Here is an 18,695-nt window from a genome sequence, read left to right as displayed (position 1 = left end):
TGCTTCATGTTTGCATAAGCTTTCGAGGTGTTATGACTCGAGAATGGGATTCACGCTGAGCAACTGCTTAGGAGATCATCGCTGATTCGTTGTAAAGGGCATGATTATGTACTTTAACCAGGCGGAATTGTTAAAACAGTTATACTTGTTATCAAACGCGCGTCATATATCATTATTATCATAACATTGTGGCTTGAGGGACCCTGTCTCTTACCATTTTATCCTTGTCTCTTCAACTGCAGGTTGCCGACAAACCTATAATAGACCGGAAATTACTTGGGTTCCGGAAGACAAGGGGTGAATTCCGGTGTCTTAGCGCACCGTCGTCGGTGGCGTCCAGGATGCTAGCCCGATACAAGCTTCACCGGTATATTGTTTCCCCAGCGCCACTTACCCTATTCATTCAGCTACGGGCCCCTTCTTCCGGCTAGACCTAAATATCTTCAACTAGAAACCTAGATCAAGTTTGTCAAGTAAGCCGGGATACATGAATCGAAAGATCTCAGCCATAAAACACATAAGGACACTTGTTAGATAATTTTAGAAGTCTTATTGGTTATACGTATAATACAAGATGTTCAGATCAAGGGAACGTCGATACTATACTTCGAAAAGGGGAGACACCTGAACGCTAGATCTAAGGTGGGTATATGTTGGTACAATAACGCATCGCAACTTTCACTCCGATGTAACACTCATCACTTCGAACCCAGGCCGAACCATCGCTGAAAAGCAGCCTTAGCCGCGTCCAAATCAGTATTCTCCTCAGCCGCCCAGGCAACAACGCCATCGGGACGAACCAACATGGCCGAGAGACCCAACTGCTCTTTCGCACTCGTGCTTAGGTAATCGACCTTATCCGAGTATTCCCCAGCGAGCCCCTTAAGCGCCTCATTCGCCCCGAAGTCCAGCAGCAGACCGCGCCCATCCTTCAGCCTAGGGCCCAGCCTCGACCCGTCGTCGAGCTCGAAGTCCGGCACGCTGGAGCCGACGAGGGGGTGCTCGTCGCCGAGGTCGTACCGCATCCAGAGGCCCCAGACGCGGTCCATGAACAAGTTGTTGCCGTCCCTCGTGTCGATAAGGTCGCGCACGATATTCCGGACCGCCTTGCCGTACAGGTCCGGCTTCAGCGTCGCGACCTGCGCGCGCGTCCACTCGAGCACCCAATCACCGATGGGCAGCCGCTCCTTCTCGTACGTGTCGAGGAGCGCGAGGTCCGCGTCCTCGCCCGCCTTCACCGTTGCCGCCAGCTTCCACCCGAGGTTCATGGCGTCGCCGAGCCCGAGGTTCAGACCCTGCGCCCCGAGCGGCGAGTGGATGTGCGCCGCGTCGCCGGCGAGTAGGACCCGGCCCCGTCGGTACTGGGTTATTTGCATGGAGCGGTCGGTGAAGGAGGAGGCGTGCTTGAAATTCGTGACCTTGACGTCGGTGCCGGTGACGCGGGCGATCACGTCGTTGAGGTGCTCCGGCGTGACCTTCTGGGTGCGGTCGAACGCGCCGCCGTCGAAGTCAAGCAGGAAAAAATTCCCCGCGAATCCGACGATGTACATGCCTCCCTCGCTAGGATGGAACCCCATCTTCAAGACTCCGGGCTTGTCGAAGTCGGCCACGACCGCGTAGCCGGTACACTCCGGCTTCGTTCCGACGAAGTCGAAGCCCGCGATTTTCCGAATTGTGCTTTTCCCGCCGTCGCAGCCTACGAGCCATTTTCCCGTGAAAGTCTCGCCACCCGCTTCCACTGTGACGCTGCTGTCGTCCTGCGATATTGCCGAGACACCTTTACCCCTGAGAATCTTCACGCCTACACTCTCGGCCCTCTCCGTTAGTACCTTCTCGACGACATCGAGCATGGTACCGTTAGGGGTTAGGGCCGGACCAGGGAGGCGGTACTTGTGCTTCTTCAGGTCGAGCAGTTCGGCATTCAAGACCATGCCGGCGAAATGACCGCCGAACTTGAAACCTTCCTTAATGTTGAAAGCTTTCGGGCGCTCGTTCTTGGTCACCAGGTGCATCATGTCGCGGCGGTAGAGAGATTCCAAGGAGATTGTGTTTAAGCCTCGCAAACCCAGAGGGGCACTCTTGAACGCCGACTCGGGAGAAGTTTCGCGTTCCAGTACTAGCACGGAAGTGCCTCTCATGCCAAGTTCACAGGCCAGGAAAAGTCCGATAGGCCCGGCACCTACAATGATAACGTCGTGAGTGCTCATGATGGGCGATTTAATATGGTATACTGGTGTGGTGTTGATAAGTATGAGTAGGAAAACTTTATATATTGTGATGATTAAAGAGTCTGAAGTCTGAAGATCGAATGGTTTAATTTATTTGGAGCATCTTGTGATATATGTATTCACAGGCAGCAGTCTTTTTCCCCGAAGTCCTAATGGAGGCCCCATTTCCAAGGCTTCACGGAGGGCCTACGCGTATTAGCATCAAGCCAGGCTGTCAAATTCGGACACTAACGTAGTCCTAGAGATTGAAGGCGCATCGCCTCAAGCCGTGGTTGCAATTGTTAGCCTCCTAATATCCCTGGCCGAAAGAATGGCAGGAAGATCCATGTGATTGTCGCGTGAGTCATGCATTGCATTAAAATCCATCAAAGTGCTCACCAGAAAGAGTTAACCAGTGGTTACATTGTATGGCAAAATCGGGAATTGTTGAGTCATCCTGTGTCTGGTCGGAACCTTCATTGAGACTCCCGGGACCGAAGGCGGGAACGGGACCGGGCTCGGGCTCGGACTTTCAATCTTGGCAACAGTCCGAATGCCGATTGACCCACATTTACCCCTATTCCGTTCATCAGCTCGCGGCTCACGCCGTATGATCCTTCGCAGGGTTGGAACCGGGTAGATTGTAATGTCATATAATTAAGCATAAGAAGAAGAGCTGAGACTGCCTCGTATTGCATCCGGGACATTCCAAACACAACCTTGACTTGTCCACGAGTGCGTTGACTCACGACAAGAGATGCAACGATATATCACTTGTCGATACAGCAATCGTGTCCTTGATTTTTAACCAGTTTTTTTAACCATAAGGAAGTAGTTCCATGGAGGCCTCCACTATCTAGCGGCTTTGCTTTGGATTTGCTGCATACAGTAGCTACATGAACGACGAGGACGATGTTTTCACCGACTTCTATCGTTACGATAGTCAAAACATCCCTTTTATTGCAGCACCCATCTTCTATTCAGCTGCCCATGAGTGTTGGGTAAAAAACAGTGGCATATGATGGGTCGAGAATGGGTCGAGATTCCTTTAGTGCTAGAGATAGCATGATTTGTTTCATTTCTCCCATATACGAAGTTCAAATAAATAAAACTCTAATCCCACTCAAGCATTCACCAGCATCCTCATTAACCTCTCCGTCACCAACCCCCTATACACCCTCGGCCACATCCACAACGGCACGCTCCAAGAAAAGAACACCAACACCCACACAAATCCCACCACTCTCCCGAGCCAACTCTGTTCAATGGAATGTAATTCTCTTTCCCACCCCAGCCTCCCTGCCGCCCACCACACAGCCGCTTTAACACCAGTCTCCAGCGCGCAACCCGCAAAATTCAGCATAAACCACAGCGCATCCCTCCACCAATCCCTCGCGCCTAACCTCCAGCTCACAGCCGCGTGCGCAAGCCCTGAGATCGCGAAAACGGTGAACGCCACGACCGCATTTGCGCAATTCTCCTTCCACTTCCACCGCCCCTTAATGAGCCCCTGAGCCCCCTGAACCCTTTTATCCCCCTTGACCTCTTTACTCACATTATACACCTTAATCGAAGGAATAAGTCCCAATGACTGCGCGACTAGACGTCCTATATTCGTATAAGAGCGCACAGCGAGCCTATGCCAGAACCCCGCCCAGAAGCCGCGCAGGCCACGGCACACATGCACCGGGGAGCCGAAGAGCGGGGGCCAGTCGCTAGGCTGGTCTAAGCCAGAAACGACGGCTATTATGGCTAACACGGCGTTAGCGCCGTCGAGGACCGCGAAGCTTTGCCAGATCCAGGAGCTGGCTGTGTATGCGCGTATGAGGACTCCACGGAGGGTCAGGTCCGCGAGACGAGGTATGAGGGCGGGCTGGGCGACGTCTTCGGGAGTGATAACGACTAGGGTTTCGGAGAAGAAGGCGGGTAGGATGTAAGTGTGAAGGGAATAGTATAGGAGGCCTTTAGAGACTCGCAGGATTAGAAATACGGAAAGTGGCTCTGTCGTGTGCTTCTCAACTGATGTTGGATTGATTGAAGGTTGAACTTGGTGAAGCTGAGGGTTGCTCCAAAGGCGGTAAGTGATATAAAATGCATAAGTTGAAAGAGAGGTTTGCTTCTTCTTGCTTTGCTCTGGTTGGGGGACCGGCCATCTCTCGATAAGGAGGAGGGACGTGATGTGTACGATGTTGAGGGCGACGGATTGGGCCCAGAGGCTAGTGACGCCAGGGAAAATATACAGCCTTCTAGATTCGACGAATGAAAGAATCGAAAACAAATAATACGTAGGAAGAATCCGGAAGCGAAACCGTTCGTTCTTCGCATGGAAACAAAAATGAAAGGCAAGGAATGATATCGCTAAATGTACGATAGGAACCACACACGGAGCTATCAGTCTGATGTATTGCATCATACTAACTCTTCAACTTCCTTATTCGACACTTCTAAGCATTGTGTTGGTCAAGGTCTTAACAAGATAGACAATCACAGATGTTATAGGAATTCGATATGCATTTGTGCGTTGCTAAGCTGATATGGAGTGTAGGTATGTTGTAATACACGAAGTAAGCGTTATGATCCATCTCATCGAACAAATATGTATGTAAGACGATGGTCTTGTCCGATTACTAGGTGTATCACAAGTACAAGCTAACTAGAGGTCATAGAGGATCACTACTGCCGCCTCAATTCGACATAGTACCATGACCATGACCTAGCACAATATTAACTATCAAGGGATTCTAGCCATAGCCAAAGGAAGAAAGGTATATATGAGAATTTATATTCCCGGAATCTTACCAAGCTCAAGTCAACGCCGGCTGCGACCCGAACGATCCATCTGCTCCTGGCCGTAGTGCTTCTTCCGAAAAGAGGGTTATCGATGGAGATCCTTTCAATAGTGGCGATTGTCGACTCGCCAATACTGATCATTGTATTCGCGCCGTCGACATCAATAGGTCGCATCTCAACCAGTACATCTACATTTGTGATAGTGTATACGGTAGCATTGACGACATAGTGTTCCGAGATGGTCGAGGTGGTCTGCTTCCTGTAAACAAGCGAGCAAATTTGCTCTGCGTTGGGGATCTCCGCCACCCACTCGTTACTAACATCCTCGTGCTTCTGTCGGAAGCCTAAGATCGGGTTGTCCTTCTCATCGAAGAGCCTACGTCGGAAGCTCGACGACATGGTCAACGTCCTACCCTTAATGTAGAAGATGGGCTGTTGGGTGATAGTGTCCGATATGGTAAGATCCTTGGATCCGTGGTCCTCGCATTCGACTTCTAACTCCATCTCTTTCTCCGTCTGGTGGCCCATCAACATAACTACTGGTTCAATCGGGGCGCGCAAGGGGACCTCCATTTTCTGCTCCTGTTAGATGAGGTGATATGTATAATGTTTCAAATCTGGGTGTAGAAGACAAGATTTAATCCCCACTAGATGAAACAGAAGACTTCTGTGCTGTTACCATTATATGTGTGATACCTGTCTTGCAGCTCTCATGTTTGCAGATGCGATGTCAGCCGCATGAAGGTTAATCTAAGTGCGCAAGCACTTACGGCCGCTAGTCATACGTATTTGTCTCCTTAAGCTTTCTTGTGTCGCCAAATAGGCACCGTAGCATAAATAAGTCTCGGAAACTCCGTCTCCCTATCTATCGCCCGGTCCGGGTTAGTCTTAAGGCATAGATAGGAGTATCTGGGTAATTGTTTAACCATGGGAGTCTTTCACGTGGAACGTACCATGTGATGTAACTACTGAGTACTGCATGTTGGATGTCTTCTAAAGACTCTGAGGACTTTATAGATAATTTGATCCTAGATCACTCAATCTTACATTTGCTGATCTTAGCATGTAGTGTTGCACATTGGAGATTTGTCTTTGAGGAAATCAAACCGGCCATCTTACTCTTAGGTATGTAGTGCACCTTTAAATGGGCATTCGATCTGGAAGTTGTGAAGGAAGCTGTGAATAGCAGCATTTTTGACTCTTGCATTTCATGTGTTCTGTTACGGAGCTTTCTCTCCCGTACTTCAAGTACATCAGCATCCCATCCAAAATATCTTAATTTGATACTTGCCCCTATTTTCTGATATTCAACTATTCCAGAGTCATATCATTTATGATGCTTCCCGCAACATCAGTCACCCTTCCACAAACGAGAGCCAGCAGGAAAACCAGCAAACTAACACATGATATACAAGGAGGTTTCTTCGGACGACTACGTCTGTTTCTCGCATCTGCGCTTCCTTTCATTCTGCCAATCAGCAGCACGTTCATGGCGTGGAAAGGGCTTTGCATATCGACCAACTCTCCGGTGCCAATAATATGCGTTATTTCAGAGTCGATGGCTCCCGCGTTCCACAGAGGCGACTTGTTGATAACATGGAATTGGACTCCATCAGCCGAAGTTGGGGATATCCCCGTAATTTGGTTTGACGGTCATCTCCTGCCCATGGTCCACCGAGTGATTCAAGTATACCCTGGTGAATCTAGTAATGGGGCTATCTCGTGAGTTGTTGGCAATTGAAAACGCATTAACGAATGCTGTACTGACCCATAGTCTTAGACATACGTTTTTGACTAAAGGAGACAATAACGAGCTCTCAGATGTTGCACTATATCCTATGCCACGAACCTCTGTATCTCGCAAAGAGGTGGTGGGGTTCGTTAGAGGATATATCCCATTTCTTGGTTGGGTTGTTATTTATCTGCGGGAAAATTATTGGGCGAGATGCATTATAGGCCTCCTCTTAATTTCAGCTATCTTTAGAACATAGCCAGAAAGTGCTCTACATCCTACACATACTACTCGGCATGCCTTTTTAGAACCCTTTCTTCCGACAGTCTAGATTAACTATTTTTTGCATTGAATAGCCCTTCTTCATAAACCATGATCATCTAACCTGCATGGATACTTATGGTGACACTTAAGTCGCCATCAGCATGATTCTGTGTACTGTTTAAGACAATGACTCCAGGATATTTTTGAAAGAGTGTCGGTGTGGATAATGATCAAGGATGTCAAAATCGTTTTCAGTCAGCTTACTGCATACTGCAGTACGTTTAGCTAAGGGTGAAAAAGTAACAGTCCTTAGTTCAAGAGGAGATCGACGATCGGCTTGTGCATCATATAGTGATAGTTGATACTCAGAGTGCCTCTAAGGCTTTTCAAGCATAAAAGTCCCATCTCTCGCCGATAATAAAGCAATTACTTAAACTAGAAGAGCATCTCAACCTCTACAAAAAGATTTATCGATATAGCACATAGCCATTCACTAGCCATTGCACTGACCCCCTCAAGGAAGAATCCATACCAACAAGATGTTTGGTCAAAAGAAAATCGGTTCTGCCGCTGCTCTAGTAGCGCTCGTTCAGCTCTGCCCGGCCCCTTTCCTTCTCGCAATCCCCGAAGCAGTTACTGCCGGGTTAGGAGGCGCTACAGCAGTAATCGGTGCGACAGCCGGCGTAGTTGGCGACGTTCAAAATGCGCATCACAACAGCCGCTCAGTGCCGGTGTTTCGAGTCCCAAAAACCAGGCGGCAGGGCCAGAATGAGCTCGCTTGGAAAGAGTGCCATGACCAGCTCAGCTCGGCTCATGTAACCTTTTCCGGCCCCTCCGCAGGCAGTATGCTTCTCCTAGCTACCCCTGAAAGATAACATGCTAATGTGGGATGGAATTTCCAGATGTGCTTGTTAAAGGAGTCCCATCCGCCTGCATGACACTCGTCACAGTCATCACCGGAAAATACGACGAAGGTAACCCGATTGCCGAGGGTTCAGACTCCATCATGTTCCAAAATCTTTCCAACGATGATATCAGCCAAATTGAGAGTGCTCTCAAGGCCCACTCTAAGATCTAAGCTGGGGGACAAATTCTTAAGAAAAGAAGTCTAGTCGTGTTTAAGGATATTCTGAGTAACAGATCAAAAATACGACGTGAGGATCGAGGTTTTGGAGTTCTTTCTGAAGTTTATTCAATCTATATTACCACCACTCGTTACACTTGTTATCAGACCTTCTTTCATCAATTCTATAAGCAGACAATTTAGCAATACTACGTCCGTACCCTGTTTTCGGAAAGGGGAGGTGAAAAATAATATTAACTTTGCCCTAAATAAGATTGCCTGAAGTCTAGACTCGTATCTTCAAATGTGGAAACAGTACTTGTAATCATTGATATTGATAATTGTAAATTGTGACTCTGACTCAGGAACAAGAACAAGGAATACTAGCACTAGCTTATGGCACCTTCCCGAGCTTTCAGCACTGCTCTTTAACTACTCCAGGGTTACCATGTAGGCAGTAGTGGAAGGAATCGCAGCTAAGGCGATACCCCGTAATTATGGGGCTTCCAACTATACAATAAAGGAACTTATCTGATAAGGATATAAAATATTAGAAAGCTAAACGTATTCATCTAACAAACATCATACCAGGCACTTATATATCAGTTAACATTCAGACATATCTTAATTATTATCACATCCCATTATTAAAACGTAATACTAGAGATATAGGGAAGCATCATAAGTAAGCGCTAGTACACATGCCTAATTTTCTATGGATTTCCTTGGAGGTCGCTCCAAACAAGGGGCATCTCATCTATTAAGGTATGTGATGATTACGTGAAGATAAAAATGGACAGATACTTGTACACGGCATATTAATTTCACTTATTATCCAGCTAGGTAGGTTATCTAGGTACCTGTTAAACAAGTTGACTAATGCTCATATAATTTCTTTCAACACCAACTTTCAACATCCTCAAATTTACCAATAATTTGTACTCACCACATATTTCGGCACGGACAGAGTGCGAAATATCCATATGTTACAGGTACTCAGGTATCTATCTTGAACAGGTACCGTTAAACCTCGCGACTTCCTTGTCAATTAACCCGGACTAATTTTCCCAGCGCCTAAGGACACGACCGCTGAATCATAATGCACAAAAAATTCGCACAGAAATCCTTCTTCCGTCCAAGTCTCCCCCACGCTGCCTAGAAAGTCAACTTTTTGGTTTTTCGTCATTCAATCTCCATCATTGTGCAGAAGCACCGACAAGATGAATGCTCAGGGTATGCAGCAACACCCTCAAGCTGCGGACCAGGTAAGAATACTGGGCATGCACAGCGTTAATTTTATGAAGTATAGTAATATTAACATTTCACTAGGCTCACGTGGGGCCTAACAACGAAAAAAACGCAGGATCAGAAGCACCTGTGCCTAACGAAAACCGCTTCCCGGAAATCGAGACCATCAGTACCCAAAACACTAATGACACTTTTGCTTATTGCGAGGCTCTCTGGAATCAATACCAAGCTACTGGAGACGCGAGCTGGCTAGAGAAGCGTCGCTTGACCCTGCAACGCTACCGTTTTGAGTCCGAGTACTTGGGTGTTCATCTGATGCAGGGAAAAGACGCCGCAGTGGCTGCACTGGAACATCCAGGGTCGTACATGGCAAATGTAGGGTCTTCGAACATTGCAGACGATGTGCCTGCAATCGCAGATGAGCAGGTCATGGCTGATAACCTCAATCCGCCGGCAAATTTGGAAGACAACATGCCTGTGAAGCCGGAACAGGTTACCCCGGCCACCACTAACCACTGTGGCGCATCTCTAGCTCATAATCCCAATGAGACCGCACTTTCAAGTGAGATTTTAAATCTGAATGCACCTCAGGCCATTGACGAACATCATATGGAGCGACTTTTTCGATGCACCCCACCCAAGGTCGAGCACACCTCTCCAGAACCGCAAACAATCTCAATACACGACAAGATCTCGCATTCTTGGCCTAACAATTCAGTACTTCGCTTCAACCTCGAGCATGTCGGCCCTCCTGGCTACGTGAGCCCTGCTCTCTACTTTAGCTGGTGGAACCGTAGTATCAACCAATGGCAGTGGAGACGCAACTGGGGTGGTGTCGACGTGAAGAGGCATTTCGTTTTGGCAACATCGCACAATCTCGCCATTTGTCGCAAGGCGTTCACCTATTTGGTAGACCACAAGGACACCCTCGTGCGCCAGCTAGCGGACGCCAAGAAGCTGCCGCTGAGACATCACCGACAGGACGTCTAGGAGAATCGTCCACTGGCTCTCAGCTGGGCTTTTTCTAGCAAGAAGCTGAAGCTGCAACTCATGGTTATCCATAACGGACAGAAAAGACCAGTCAGAGATCGTGGCAGGATCTTCTTCCGTGACATCAGCCTGGATGGAAAAGAAGAAACCTAGTGTCCCCTGTCTCGTGAGAAGGTTAGTCCGGACGATGTCTCTGAGCACGACATGGTGTTTTGGATGAATGATCGCGTCTTGCGCGACTTTTATCAGCTTCAGAAGGACTTATCGCTTGAGGTCAAGTAGCTACGACGGAACTACACGCAAAGTTTAGCAGTTTGTCTCGTGAGCTTCTTCCAGGCTACACGAAGACTTGTACCCGTACCTGGCGTTGAATAGGGCTTGGACAGGGTTTGCGAAGCATGGGGCATTGTTGGATTCACAATTGGCCTCAATAATAAAGGCTCTGACAAAATTGTGTATTTGTTTCTACGATAATTCAGTTCTACACTGTTAATGAAATTCATGAGACGTCGTCAGCTTCACGTGATCAGATGTGCCTGTCGAGTTCCAAGGCTTTAATCAGCCACATTTCACCTAGCCACAATACTTGCAAAGACTTAGATAACAAGTGCGCCCCGCGCTGGGCGGGGTATATATGAGACTTCTTGATCAAAGGTAACTAAACCAATTCATTATAGGCAAGATCAATGCTTCTATGTTGGTTGTCGAATGGAGCTGGCTCAGTTTAGATCCAGTTTAGTCGAACTAAATCTCTAGGAATCGGACACAGAGACCCCAAATGATGAAGTATCTATACGACCTATACTATGCCATTCGGGGAATAAGAAAAGAGTGTAAGGTTATCAACTTGCTGTATGGCACGTCAAGTGATGACGACGTAATTATTGAGGTAGACCTGATGGTAAAGCGGCCTCCTGGAGAAAGAGGAAAGCTATAGAGAAGGATGGCAATGAAGAAGACCCTGAATGCATGAAGTCGGATATTCGTATCAATGTGGATAATAGTCCATGTAGTGAGGTTGACATAATCGATGAAAACGAACGATGAATTCTAGGCATGTATAGGCTGGTTGATGAGAATAACAACGGGACGAAGCACTTTTAGAAAATTTGATGAAATTTACGCGATGCAAGCATACAAAGTATCCCATTCTACGTACAGTACACACGTCTAGGAACCCCCTCCTAACTTCGCCTTCCGTGACTCCATGTAGTCATGCTATCTTTCCTCCATTCCCTCTAGGTATCTATCAGAGTAACACGTAGGAAGCGGGCCGTGGTCTCGGGGTCGGGTTTAATAAAAGGTTGCGGGCGAGAGGGTCTGATTACAAGGTCTCCATCTTGTCGAGGATGGCTCGGGTGAATTCGTGCGTGGTGGAGTCGCCGCCCATATCGCGGGTGCGGTACTTGCTATAGGTGCTGTTAGCATCGACGAACATATCTACAAACACCAATACAAACATAGGTATGAGGATTGGAATAACTTACCCTTCGGAGATCACGCCATAAACGGCCTTGGAGATGCGGTTAGCATGCTCGTCTAGGCCGAGATGACGGAGCAGCATGGATCCGGAAAGGAGAAGAGCAGTAGGGTTGGCTTGGTCCTTGCCCTTGATGTCAAGACCGACGTGTCGGCAACCGGGCTCGAAGACGGCAACATCGCGACCCATGTTGCAGCCAGGAACGATACCGGGACCACCGACGAGAGCAGCGCCGATGTTGGATAGGATACCACCGTACAGGTTGGGCATGACCATGACGTCGAATTGCTGAGGTCTCGAGACGCACTGCATGCTAGCGTTGTCGACGATCATGTCGTTGGTCTCGAGCGTGGGGTACTCGGCGGCGGTCTTCTGGAAGGTGCTTCGGAAGAGACCGTCGGCCAGCTTCATGATGTTGGCCTTGTGGATACAGGTGACCTTCTTGCGGTTGTTGGCCAGCGCGAAGGAGAAGGCAAACTTGGCGATGCGCTCCGACTTGGCGCGGGTGATGATCTTGAGGGACTCGACGACGCCCGGTACGCTCTGGTGCTCGAGACCGCTGTACTCTCCTTCGGTGTTCTCTCGGATGATGCATAGGTCGACGTCCTTGTGGCGGGTGTTGTAGCCGGGGATGTTCTTGATGAGGGAGATGGAGGCGTAGATGTCGAGTTCTTGTCGCATGGCGACGTTGAAGCTCTGGTGTCCCGATCTACTGATGGGCGTGTGCAGGATACCCTTCAATGCGAGTTTGTTCCTCTTCAGAGACGCAACCGACTCCCGGAACATGTCCTCGAGGCTGCCGGGCGAACCACTTTCCACACCCGAGACGTCGACTTGCTCCCAATCGATGGGCACGCTATCGGCCTTGAAAACAGTCTTGACGCTCTCCGCTACCTCGGCACCGATACCATCACCGGGAATGAGGGTAACAGTGTACTTGCCACCATACTTCGTAGGCTTGAAAATGTCTGACTGAACTGTCGCAAAGGATCGGCTAGCATTTTGAATGTGGGATTGTTGGCGGGCAGCGGTCCGCGCCAGGCGCTATGCGAGGGAACTTGAGTTAGCGAACCTTGAAACTTATCTTCGGCAAAAGCAGCATGTGATTACGGGAGCTCGAGCCATTGGGCTCGGCAATTGGGAGGGAAATGTACCTGAGCGGCTCTGGTAGAGTTTCGCGACAGCATCGTGGTGTTCGGTCAGATGTATAGGGTCCTAAAAGGGGGAATGATGCGTCGGAAGTTGCTCTTAGGAGTGGAAATTCAACGATGCAAAGACTTGCAAATGGCGCAAACACAAAAAGGCTTTGGTGGATATCGTTCCTAGGATGGTTGGTGGAGGATTGGATAGCAAGCCGTGGCATTCCGATCGGGTGAACGGGCAAAAGCACGGTTCATGAAAAAAACCACCTAGATTCCGACATTGGCTCCAGAAATACTACGTTACTATACTACAAACAGGTTAGCGTCGATACGCTAGTAAAACCTGTTCAGCCATAGATATGCAAATATGCATCTAGATGTGGCTGTGTATCTTATCAGATCTAATCAATTGAGGCGTAAATTATAACGTCATCAGAACTTGAGCAGTTCCAATTTCGTACCTCACTACTTGCGAACAGAAGACAACGGATGTGAATTTCTGTAATGATTGGAATTCATTATCTCAGTGAATCGATTCAATGTACCATTCACTAGCAATGCGGTATTAGGGATAGTTTTCAATCTGACATCCGAATTCCCAACGGGACATCCGAAGGCTTTCACTCCTAACCCCTATTCTTTAAGCTTACTGGCCGAATTTGCAAGAACCAAGTTTTAGTTACCAATTGAGATAGCATATCAATTTGCTTCTCGGATTGAACGGCTATTCAGAATTTGACAAAATTTATATGTATACTCGAACCTTTTGAAGAGGGTCATGATATGTGATCTAGTACAGGTCGATCTTACCAATATCTACAGAGCTCTACCAACAGGATCCCTGTGTGCTTACCCAGCTTTACGGTTTCTATTAGGATTATAGGGGCTACCTAACCCAATTCATCGGCTCGTGTTTCCTCTTGATACGACTTAGCTGAGTATCCGGGTTGATCTTTCTGTATCATCTCAAAAAGTGGCAGAGAAATAGATATAGCTTCAGACGCACGTCCGTCATCACAAGTAGGCATTACCTACTCTTTGAATCTTCCATTCGCCTCGTGTCTTAATTCTGTAACCTATAATGCTTTATCTTACCTAAATGGCTACCAAACTCGAAACCGTGCCACGGGCAAGACCCAAGTTCGTCGTAAAACATATAAGTTTAATCAGTTTCTCTGTCAAACAATCAGCTCCATCAGTTTTAGCTCCCCTTGTGTCCTTCTACGTTCCCTCCAACGACTTCTCTAGTTCGGGGATCGGCACACGCCCACGAATATCCTCAGGTCCCCCCTAAAAGCAAAAACTTCCACGGGCTAAGAAGCCAATACACTTATTAGCAGGATTACCCATTGGTTAGGTAGACCTTACGAAGAGAGAAAAACGAAGAGGAAATAATCAAATTGTCATTCATATCCTCATCGACTAAAAGTTCATTTACTGTCTCACTTCCACCCGTTATGGGATCTCCTCAATCTCACTAATAACCAAACTCGCAAACCCCCCACTAGCAGCTGGCCACCCCGTACGATAACCACCATAACCAATGGCCGAATACGCGGCCGCAGCAATCACGGCTATCACAGCGACCGCCGCCATCGTCGGCAGCGCGGGTGCGTACAGGCAACAGGAACGGATCTACCGAAGCTGGGGCTCGGACGAGGATGCGCCATGGCAACCCTGGCAGTCCCGGGAACGTCCGCCGTTCTCGAACACCCGCTCCCGCCACACGTACGGCTACTACGGCCAGCCGCTGTACCACCCACCCAGCTTCCACGAGCACTACATCCACCACGTCGAGTGTCCGGGCGCTCAGTGCCACTACCGAGCATTCGTATGGTTCCCTCTCTCTCCCCCAATCTTACCAGTCCCTACCCAGACTAACGCAATCCCCACCCCCCAAACAGCTCACGGACTCCATCCAGCGATACAACGAGTCCCGCCGCGCGCTACGACAGACCTACATCTAGAACCTGCGAGAGCTGTCGCGCATCCACGCCCAGCAACCGCGCAAGAGCGCGCGCGACAAGTCCGCCGAGGCCGAGCGGCTGTACGCGTACTACGTCTCCAAGGTGCGGTCCGTCTTCGAGGACCACCGCCGCGACCACCGCCGCCTGTTCGGGCAGGACTACCTGTGCTGGGCCGCGCCCGAGCGCGAGGACCCGGCGCAGCTTCAGCTGCAGACGCACATGCGTGATCGCGTCGGCAGCCCGGATGATACCGATAACGGCAACGGGAACGGGGGCAGGGATGGGAGCGGCGTCGGGGTAGGGTTGAGAGATATAATCCGCGGCGCGTCGGTGATCGAGGAGGAGGGAAGGGAAGAAGGGACGGATTGTGAGGAGGGTAGAGAGGGTAGGGAGGGTAAAGAAGGCAAAGATGGGAAAGAGGCAAAAGATGCTAAAGAAGGGGGATGGAAGAGCGGGCACCGGGGGAGCAAGGGGAGCAGGAGGAAGAACCGATCCAAAACGAAGAGCGCTTCAACAGACTGACAAACACAAACAGACAGATAAAAACACCGGCAAAACGAAAAAAACGAGCAGACATACGTAACTTTGGTTTTCACCCTTTATATTCTTTTTCCCGACAGTACTAACCCATTAAACGCCCTCCTTGCGAATACACCGCAAAAAAGCAATGCCAAGTCTCAGCATCCAGAAAAGGCGGGACGGCAATTCCAGCAAAAAACCCAAGAGCGAACCAGAACGTGCCTAATTAGCTGTACGTAGCTCCGGGGGTTACGTAGTAGGGTGGGAATAAAGCAATGGGGGTTTTTAAGTACAAAGTAGAAGGAACCTTTCTCCATCCCTTAACCTCCTTATTAGATATATATTACACAATCAGGTTATCCTTCCGCAAGGCATTTTTGGGCCTGTTTTACTTTTGGTAACAAAGTGACTCGGTGCTTCATCATTATCTCGTCTAGTCGATTCATCCATTCGTTCATTACATCCCCTCGTCCTCGTCCAAAGGCTCGACGCGAACGAGTATTTCCTCTAGCAAACCTTCGAGGAACGTGCCGACGTCCTTGCCCATACCGACAGGTTCGCTCTTGTCGAGGCGATCGATCTCCTTACATACGTTCGCTAGCTTGTAAACGTGTTTACGAATGCGATCGTGCGCGGCCTCGGCGCGTTGACGTTGGGGGGTGATGACTTTTTCGTTGCGATAAATCTGCTGTAGTCGGATCTGTCGTCGCTTTAGCGCCTCCTCGAGTGCCGGGAAGATGACGTCGTTCAACGCGTCCAGTTCGCCGTTCGGGTTCGAGGGGCCCGGGGGTGGGAATGAGTCCGGAGCCGGCGTCTGCTGCTTGGGCTGCGCCTTCGACGTGAATGCTCCCGAGCCCATGTTGGGCGATGGCTGGGGGGTGGCTCTTTGTTGAAGTGCCTGTTGCGGATGCTGCGAACTGGGTCCGCGGTAAGGAGGTATTTCTGGAAGGTTGAATGGGCCTGGTCGAGGGATCCCTCGCTGTTGCTGAATTTGGGTTTGAGAGTTTTTGGGGCCCATGTTTTGTGGAGAATGGGGATATTGGGATTGCGGGTGGCCAATGTTGAGAGCTCCCATGTCTTGCTGTAGCTGGTCTTTCGCTGCTCGGTCATAATCTGTAGATGTCATAGTAGGAATTACGGAGATATTCTTCGAGACAGGTCGTGGGGTATGGTAATCTTGTGCGTGCTTTGGGGGCGAGGGAGGTAATGGGACCTTCGAAGGTGATAGGTTAGGCACTGGACGTCGCTGAGGCGATGATTTTCGCGGTGTTCCGAATCCCGGAGGGTTGGTAACCTTGAGAGTACTAGAGACAGATGTGTCCGCGAAGTCTTGTGCTTGAATTTTGTTCGGCGATGTCGCTCTAGTACTATCGCCGTAGTTGCCGTCTAGTGGTCTCGATGCCCTCGCGTTTCTAGCGGAGTCATCCATAGCATTCAATCCAGGCCGATTCACCATTCCTCCTCGATCATTAACTAATCGGACCGTGCCAAAATCCCACACATCTTCGTTAACATGTTGTGGCTCTGTGTAGTCTTCTCCTTCGTCTATGTGTTCCTCGTCTTCCGACTTGTGCGTTGCGCTCCATCGATGGTAACGCTCAATCAGTTCTGTCAAGCAGCTGGTCTTTTTAGCCTTTCGGATGAAAGGATGCTTCAGTAGATCTTTAGCTGCGGGCCGTTCCTTCGGGTCTCTCTGCAGACAGAGTTCGATGAATTCCTTGAACGCTTTGGTAAAGTTACCTTCTAGTCTAGGCGCGGGGTTCTTCGGTATTAGAAATAAGACCTTCATTGGATGAATGTCAGCATAAGGAGGCTCGCCGTTAGCCAGTTCCAGCGCAGTAATTCCCAACGACCAAATATCCGCCTTGTGGTCATATCCAGATTGTTTAATGACCTCCGGAGCCATCCAAAATGGTGTACCAACAAACGTGTTCTTCTTGGTCATGGTCGCCGAGAGCTGGCCAGATACACCAAAATCAGCCAGCTTGACTTGACCATTGGAACTAAGTAGGATGTTTGCGGCTATAATAATAGTTGTCAGTAACCAGGCAGCTATAACGCTAGTTGGAGACATGTTATATACCCTTGATGTCCCGGTGAAGCTTCTTGTCGGCATGCAGGTAGTCCAGACCCAAAAGCAACTCTCTTATGATGATCGCGATATAATCTTCTCCAATCATGCCGGGTTTCATCAGGTCGGCGCAACTTCCACCGGAGCAGAACTCCATAACGATCCATAGCTCTGCACCTTTCGCATAAGAACCGTAATATTTGGTGACGTAAGGTGACTGAAGTTCGGACAGAATAGCTATTTCTTGTATGATATCTTCGACCTCATCTTCGGCGCTCTCGATGTCGATAACCTTGATCGCGACGGCTTGTCCACTTCGCTTTTCGACACTTGCCATAAGATTAGCCATTGCTATTCCAACAATAGTGGGATATTGAGCACCATACCCTTTGAACACCTTACCAAAACTGCCTCCGCCTAGAGCGCAACAAGTTAGCATCGGTCTCCACCTACAACATCCCACCACGAGAAGGTTTCTAACCAATGCAGAACTCCTTGGTGTATAGGAGCTCCGGGTCTAAGGCCTCGTTACTCTCATCATAGTCGCGTTCCGCCATCTTGACATGTAATTCCCGTTACTCGTAATAGATTATTTCGTGAAGCGTAATAGAGCGAAGCTGTTTAGTTTAAAGCAGTCGGGTGAAAAAGGAGCGAGAAATCAAGTCGTGGTAAGCCAGGATTGGCGGGTTATAGAAAGTAGGTGAAGGGAATTCCAATTCTCCCGCTACTGAATTTCCACCGTAACAAAAACCAATTACTGAGTTCCAAGGGCTCCTAACAATTCAAAAGCCTAAGCAGTCATAAGATGGCCCGTGTTAGCCAACTAGAGGGGAGAAAATGAATGTAGATGCGATCGGTCGAGAGAATGTGTCTAAAGCGTCTAATACAAAAATCCAAGCTTCAAGGAGAGACTAAAGACGGCGAAAGTACCGGTGATTCGGTAGCGTGCATGCATAAATGCGACAAAGGGTAATGGCAATGTCAACAAACGCGGCAATGGGCAATCAATGCATGCCTAGAAAAAGGTGATGGAGTGGAAATCGAAATCTAGGAATAGGCAAGTTAGAAACAGAGTTAAGAAGGAGAGACAAGATGATTTGTTGATATGATCATTGGCAGTGGCAGAAGCTGGGATGCGTAGGATACAAAATACACAAAATACGGGTAAAAAAACCGCGTCACAGCTCGACTAAATTAAACAGGGCTACATTTGGATCGTGCA

The 18,695-nt window shown here is 48.8% G+C and overlaps 8 protein-coding genes across 8 annotated transcripts; 4 read left to right on the top strand and 4 right to left on the bottom strand.

Moving 5' to 3' along the window:
• Positions 1 to 527: 527 nt before the first annotated feature.
• On the bottom strand, positions 528 to 2,581 carry F4807DRAFT_428161 (monooxygenase). Its single transcript, XM_047998242.1, has one exon. The coding sequence runs from the start codon at positions 2,205 to 2,207 to the stop codon at positions 699 to 701; it is 1,509 nt and encodes a 502-aa protein (XP_047853448.1). The 5' UTR covers positions 2,208 to 2,581; the 3' UTR covers positions 528 to 698.
• A 672-nt stretch (positions 2,582 to 3,253) lies between these two features.
• Positions 3,254 to 5,570, bottom strand: F4807DRAFT_467900 (uncharacterized protein; the record flags this gene model as incomplete). The annotated part of the gene is made up of 3 exons (XM_048002551.1): positions 3,254 to 4,423; positions 4,862 to 4,920; positions 5,007 to 5,570. The coding sequence occupies 3 exons, from the start codon at positions 5,568 to 5,570 to the stop codon at positions 3,331 to 3,333; spliced, it is 1,716 nt and encodes a 571-aa protein (XP_047853447.1). The 3' UTR covers positions 3,254 to 3,330.
• Positions 5,571 to 5,924: 354 nt separating this feature from the next.
• On the top strand, positions 5,925 to 6,988 carry F4807DRAFT_451977 (putative signal peptidase complex catalytic subunit SEC11; the record flags this gene model as incomplete). Its single annotated transcript, XM_048000279.1, has 3 exons — positions 5,925 to 5,946; positions 6,413 to 6,719; positions 6,772 to 6,988. The coding sequence occupies 3 exons, from the start codon at positions 5,925 to 5,927 to the stop codon at positions 6,986 to 6,988; spliced, it is 546 nt and encodes a 181-aa protein (XP_047853446.1).
• A 544-nt stretch (positions 6,989 to 7,532) lies between these two features.
• Positions 7,533 to 8,071, top strand: F4807DRAFT_461048 (uncharacterized protein; the record flags this gene model as incomplete). The annotated part of the gene is made up of 2 exons (XM_048001625.1): positions 7,533 to 7,836; positions 7,896 to 8,071. 2 exons carry the CDS (start codon positions 7,533 to 7,535, stop codon positions 8,069 to 8,071), a joined length of 480 nt encoding a protein of 159 aa, XP_047853445.1.
• Positions 8,072 to 8,890: 819 nt separating this feature from the next.
• Positions 8,891 to 10,294, top strand: F4807DRAFT_467897 (uncharacterized protein; the record flags this gene model as incomplete). The annotated part of the gene is made up of 2 exons (XM_048002550.1): positions 8,891 to 9,321; positions 9,386 to 10,294. Exons 1-2 carry the CDS (start codon positions 9,277 to 9,279, stop codon positions 10,292 to 10,294), a joined length of 954 nt encoding a protein of 317 aa, XP_047853444.1. The 5' UTR covers positions 8,891 to 9,276.
• Positions 10,295 to 11,391: 1,097 nt separating this feature from the next.
• On the bottom strand, positions 11,392 to 13,146 carry F4807DRAFT_428154 (isocitrate dehydrogenase subunit 1). The gene is made up of 3 exons (XM_047998241.1): positions 12,929 to 13,146; positions 11,782 to 12,818; positions 11,392 to 11,703 (listed from the first exon to the last, which is right to left on the bottom strand). The coding sequence occupies exons 1-3, from the start codon at positions 12,959 to 12,961 to the stop codon at positions 11,619 to 11,621; spliced, it is 1,155 nt and encodes a 384-aa protein (XP_047853443.1). The 5' UTR covers positions 12,962 to 13,146; the 3' UTR covers positions 11,392 to 11,618.
• Positions 13,147 to 14,459: 1,313 nt separating this feature from the next.
• On the top strand, positions 14,460 to 15,684 carry F4807DRAFT_467895 (uncharacterized protein; the record flags this gene model as incomplete). Its single annotated transcript, XM_048002549.1, has 2 exons — positions 14,460 to 14,747; positions 14,884 to 15,684. The coding sequence occupies 2 exons, from the start codon at positions 14,460 to 14,462 to the stop codon at positions 15,403 to 15,405; spliced, it is 810 nt and encodes a 269-aa protein (XP_047853442.1). The 3' UTR covers positions 15,406 to 15,684.
• Positions 15,685 to 18,673, bottom strand: F4807DRAFT_104318 (Pkinase-domain-containing protein). Its single transcript, XM_047992672.1, has 4 exons — positions 17,955 to 18,673; positions 17,860 to 17,890; positions 17,486 to 17,802; positions 15,685 to 17,424 (listed from the first exon to the last, which is right to left on the bottom strand). Exons 1-4 carry the CDS (start codon positions 18,028 to 18,030, stop codon positions 15,860 to 15,862), a joined length of 1,989 nt encoding a protein of 662 aa, XP_047853441.1. The 5' UTR covers positions 18,031 to 18,673; the 3' UTR covers positions 15,685 to 15,859.
• Between the last annotated feature and the right edge of the window lie 22 nt (positions 18,674 to 18,695).

Source organism: Annulohypoxylon truncatum, assembly GCF_022578515.1.
Source record: "Annulohypoxylon truncatum strain CBS 140777 unplaced genomic scaffold F4807scaffold_19, whole genome shotgun sequence".
In the NCBI taxonomy this organism is placed as follows: Eukaryota; Fungi; Ascomycota; class Sordariomycetes; order Xylariales; family Hypoxylaceae; genus Annulohypoxylon; species Annulohypoxylon truncatum.
Note: the sequence above shows the minus strand (reverse complement) of the source record. Positions and strands in the feature narration are given on the sequence as shown.

What these genes read in the sequence shown, in the direction of transcription:
- F4807DRAFT_428161 (XM_047998242.1), bottom strand. Translation starts at nt 2,207, where the DNA reads ATGAGCACTCACGACGTTATCATTGTAGGTGCCGGGCCTATCGGACTT.
- F4807DRAFT_428154 (XM_047998241.1), bottom strand. Translation starts at nt 12,961, where the DNA reads ATGCTGTCGCGAAACTCTACCAGAGCCGCTCAG. An exon ending in ACTCTACCAGAGCCGCTCAG is followed by an intron (nt 12,819 to 12,928) that starts GTACATTTCCCT and finishes TCCCTCGCATAG; the next exon opens with CGCCTGGCGCGGACCGCTGC. An exon ending in TATGGCGTGATCTCCGAAGG is followed by an intron (nt 11,704 to 11,781) that starts GTAAGTTATTCC and finishes CAGCACCTATAG; the next exon opens with CAAGTACCGCACCCGCGATA.
- F4807DRAFT_104318 (XM_047992672.1), bottom strand. Translation starts at nt 18,030, where the DNA reads ATGGCGGAACGCGACTATGATGAGAGTAACGAGGCCTTAGACCCGGAG. An exon ending in CACCAAGGAGTTCTGCATTG is followed by an intron (nt 17,891 to 17,954) that starts GTTAGAAACCTT and finishes GTTGCGCTCTAG; the next exon opens with GCGGAGGCAGTTTTGGTAAG. An exon ending in GCTTCACCGGGACATCAAGG is followed by an intron (nt 17,425 to 17,485) that starts GTATATAACATG and finishes CTATTATTATAG; the next exon opens with CCGCAAACATCCTACTTAGT.